The sequence below is a fragment of the Aplysia californica genome, unplaced genomic scaffold, assembly GCF_000002075.1.
Source record: "Aplysia californica isolate F4 #8 unplaced genomic scaffold, AplCal3.0 scaffold00416, whole genome shotgun sequence".
Taxonomy (NCBI): Eukaryota; Metazoa; Mollusca; class Gastropoda; order Aplysiida; family Aplysiidae; genus Aplysia; species Aplysia californica.
Genome location: NW_004797686.1, coordinates 257,551 through 261,897, shown reverse-complemented (window position 1 = coordinate 261,897; position 4,347 = coordinate 257,551). Strand labels below are relative to the sequence as shown.

General features: G+C 40.9%; 1 protein-coding gene across 1 annotated transcript in view; it reads left to right on the top strand.

Annotated features, from left to right (window-relative positions):
- Window positions 1-531: 531 nt before the first annotated feature.
- Window positions 532-4,347, top strand: part of LOC101862964 (protein CLEC16A) — a 45,004-nt gene continuing 41,188 nt past the window's right edge. Inside the window, exon 1 of the mRNA XM_005104349.3 lies at window positions 532-746. Within this exon, the coding sequence (XP_005104406.1) occupies window positions 652-746 (95 nt within the window). The 5' untranslated portion in view covers window positions 532-651. The remainder of the gene's footprint in view (window positions 747-4,347) is intronic.

Genomic DNA, 4,347 nt, shown 5'->3' with positions numbered 1-4,347 from the left:
TCAGAGACACTAAAAATATAGAGTCTCTGCGGTGCCGGCCACAAAGCATCCTCCATTACTTTTAATCTCCTTGGACCAAACACAGAACTTTGCGAACGCCGTAAACCGCTTACCAAAAATACCCGTTTATATTATGTCACCAGCCTTCCCCCCCTCCTCTTCAACTGCTCTTATTTTTTTGTAATCCAGTCTTTCTCCCTTTGCCAATTAGATCTAAGATCTAGATCTAAATCTTATTTTATTATACGTATATTATGCTTTCATTTTTTTTCTGAAAAGTCCCGACAAGTAAATTTAAATTAGTAGTACGTCGTATATTTATAATCATTATTACATAATACCACCCGAGACTGAATACACGTAGATCTACATGTATTACTATAATAGGCCTAATATTAATTTTAACATATTTTTAAAAACATTTTACAAGCCTAAAAAGAGTTGTTTTGCTAAAATGAACACGGTAATGTTTTTGACAAGTGGCAAGGGCAATAACTTCTTCCGGATTTATTTATTGTCATAAGTCACAAGTCGCAAATTTTATCATTCATGATGGCTGTCGCAACCTAGATAGCTATAGTACAAGGATATTTTTTTACACACGTTTAGTTTGTACCATACTCTCCAGGGAGACGGCCACTCGTGTGTCTAATGTCTAGATCGCCCAGGATGTTCTCAAAGCCAAAGTCTTGGTTATCAGGGACCATATGGAGGCCCAAAAATCCCCACTCGTTGGAACATTTGAAGTGAGTGAGATCATATAAGATAAAATAATTGGCGAGGGCGAGGGGTGTGTTTTTGTGTAGTCATGTAACTAGAGTCTAGATCTAGATCTCTAGAATCTAGATCTAGATTCTAGATCTAGTGTAATAGGTCTAGATGTAGATTTAGATCTAGAATCTAGATAGTATTAGTGCATACATGATAAATGATTTATTAAACGAAGTAGTGACTATTCGGACTCGAGTCCGAATTGAATAGGCCACCTCTATATTCTCACCCGGGGTGAGAATAGTGCAGGCGAGTATTTTGGCTATTCTTACCTAAACCACAGAATTCTACACTGTGATAACAGAAAAATTGTAGAATTCTGTGCCGTGAACAAACGTTCCATTACAACTGTAGCCTACTAAAAGCGTACAATTTTGTCTGTGGGCAGTGGAGAGAGAGAGGAGAGAAAGAGAGAGAGGAGTAGCGCGAGAACTTCCAGGCAAAACAAAATGGCGACCCCCGTTGTTCGGCTTGATTCAAAAAGTGAAATAGCCATAGAGCATCTCTGTAGACACACGTAGTCGATAAAATTAGCTTACTTTTGTGCTATAACGTAATCTTTTCTTTGCCTTTATCCATTTGATCATCCACATCGATAGAAAGTATTCCGAAATTAGGAAAAACAGGTCTTGTTTCAAACCGGGTGAGAATAGCCTATGGTGGCAAGTCTCACCCGGGGTGAGAGGTCGATCGTATTTCTATTCTCACCCCGGGTGAGAATAGCCACTTCCAATTGAATATGAAAAAATGTTATTCGGACTCTGATTCTTGTCCAGCATGACATCACTTCCGACTTCCTGTGAGTCGTGACTCCGGCTTCCTGTCCTGCTTTAGGCCTCACTCGTGACTCGCCTCAGGCTGAATAGACACCGTGATCACTTTGAGCAAAATGGCGGTCCGGGCATTGAACGTTGCATACGCGTCAGTCTTTTTTCCCCCCGGCAATTGATCATTATTACAATAATTATAAGCTAGTCTTGACGTAGATCTACGTAATGAATTGTGCGCTGGTCTATGGAATCAAAAGTTGCTGTATGCTTGGCTCTACACAGCAACACAACTTCTTCTTGGTAAACAATCGAGATGACACAGGCTTGTGTATTGAACGAATTATCAGTCTTTTTTTACACAGCTCATAATATGCAGGCATTTCAGGCACTACTTGTGACTTCTCTTTATACATTACTTGCTCAGTGCATGTAATTATCTACACAAAACCTCATGTTTGCTATAACGAACACTCGGATTCAACAAGATTTTAGGTCAGGCCCAACGACCTCGTTGAATCTGAGTTCCACTGTATAGAGTAGAGTAGATGTTTATCTACAGGCAAATGGCTGTCGTCGCAAAGAGACATGGTGGCTTTAAGACGAGGAATCTCCTCGATCGAAAGAAAACTGGACGATAGATTGGATAAAGGCCCGGTTACACCGAACGATAAATTGTACAGAAACTGGACGATCTAGCGATCATATGATAAAATCTAGATCGTTAGGTGTAAATGTAACCACAAGATTGTACAAAATTTAGACGATTGAACAATGGTTGGGAGACTCTGTTGAAAAATCAAGCGTGGCTTGATATTTTTCGTGCGATCTTGTTCAGATTCGAGGGAGACGCGCTGTGACGAAGATTCACTTTGAAATTAGACGCTTCACAGAATTAAACTCGGACTTAAAATTGTTTCAATAGTTACCGCACACGTCAAAACTGATTTCACATTCAGAATCAGCTTGGCCCTGAACCCCCAACCAGGGCGAATATTAATAATAATTGGCAGGGATCTGGGCCCCGCAAGAGGGTCCCTGAAGCTGAAGAAAATTTGCAATTGAGGAGCTGAAATTTGGCCTCTCTGGGCTAAAATAAAAAAAATAAAAAATGATTCGACTTACAGATCAAGGAAAATCACTATTGAACTTTAACCAGGCCAAAACTGGTAAAAGGAAAAGTAGGCCTATTCTGTTGTATTATACTTTGTTGGTAAAAGCTCCTCTTGGGGACAAAACCAGAATGAGCATGATTCATCACTACATAAAATATAGAGCAACAAATTATAATTGGGGAACAATTGTTGGTCATTAGGGAGGAGGAGAAGAAGAGGAGGGAAAAACAAAAAAAAACTTCCGGGACCGGGGTTCGTTCCGACACTCATAGAAATAATTGTATGAGTATGACTTCAGATGCAAACACGCTGCCCATGCGGCTATCAGAACTTCCGACAACCAGAGGTAGATTAAGCTACATAATTGCCACACTGTTTCAGGAAAGGCAACTCGGCATAGATCAAGATGAGGAGATCTAGTTTTTCTAGGCCTCTTTGAACATTACGCGACCACCACTAGATCTAGATCTATTCCGGTAGAAAAGGAGGGGGGGGGGTAGATAGGGGGTGCCTGCTAAAGTCACAAAAATGATAGATAGATCTAGATCTAGTAGGCAAAAGATCTAGCTATATCTCGTTTGCAACAGTTTTTAGTGCCAGGTGGTCTGCTAATCTTCAATTTTACCTATTTCTACAACAAAGAAAGTGGGAAACATGGGGGGTGGGGGGGCGTATCAATGAGGCGGCGGGCATCAGATCGGCAGATAAGGTGTGGGGGAAACTAAAAAATGGCGGAAAATTGGAAGCACGGAACGTTAGCTCTATAGAACGAAGACACTTTTCAGGACCCGAGTCCGAATAACATTTTTTCATATTCGGACTCGAGTCCAAATATGAATTTTTAAAATTCAGACTCGAGTCCGAATATGAAAAAATGTTATTCGGACTCGAGTCCGAATAAAGACGGCAATAATTAAAACAGGGCCAGCTCTATTCTTGCAGTATTTTGACATCGAAGTGTATACAGACCCGGTAACCGGGAACAAAGTCACGAAGTATACAGACCCAGTAGGAGAACTCTTTTGTGATGTCAGAAAGTTTCAGCGCCCAGACCCGGTAGTGTGTGTGTGTGAGAGAGAGAGAGCAGGGGGAAGTGCTAGCAAAATATGACATGCCCCAGTTGAAAGGAGGGAACGAGAGAAAGATAGAGTGGGAAATAGGTGGGGAGAAAGAAAGACAGAGACAAAAAAAAAAAAAGAGAACACGAGCGATACAGACAGAGGAGAGAGAGAGAGAGAGGATGACTGCTCGATTGAAATTATGACAATGTTCTTTTCTTCAATTGCGATTCCTCCAACTCCAAAAACAGAGGAAAAACGATCGTTCATCGAAAAGACATCTCTGCAATCTTCATTTAGGTCTAGTAGATCTAGGCTAACCTCAATGATTTTTTCTATCCTAGATCTAGACCTAGGCCATAGATCTAGAAGAACCTAGGTCTACCCTGAGCCAAGAGGGCACTGAAACTTTCCGAAATCACAAAAGAGTTCCCCTACCGGGTCTGTATACTTTGTGACTTTGTTCCTGGTTACCGGGTCTGTATACACTCCCTTTTGACATTCGGTCATTTTCAATTATTATCACATTTTTGTTTCTTTGCAAGCTTAACTCATTCGCTACGTATTATTTTCGACTTGTGGACGAATTCTTTTCGGGAGGGCGAAATGAGATGATGACTAGTGCGCAGTTCACAG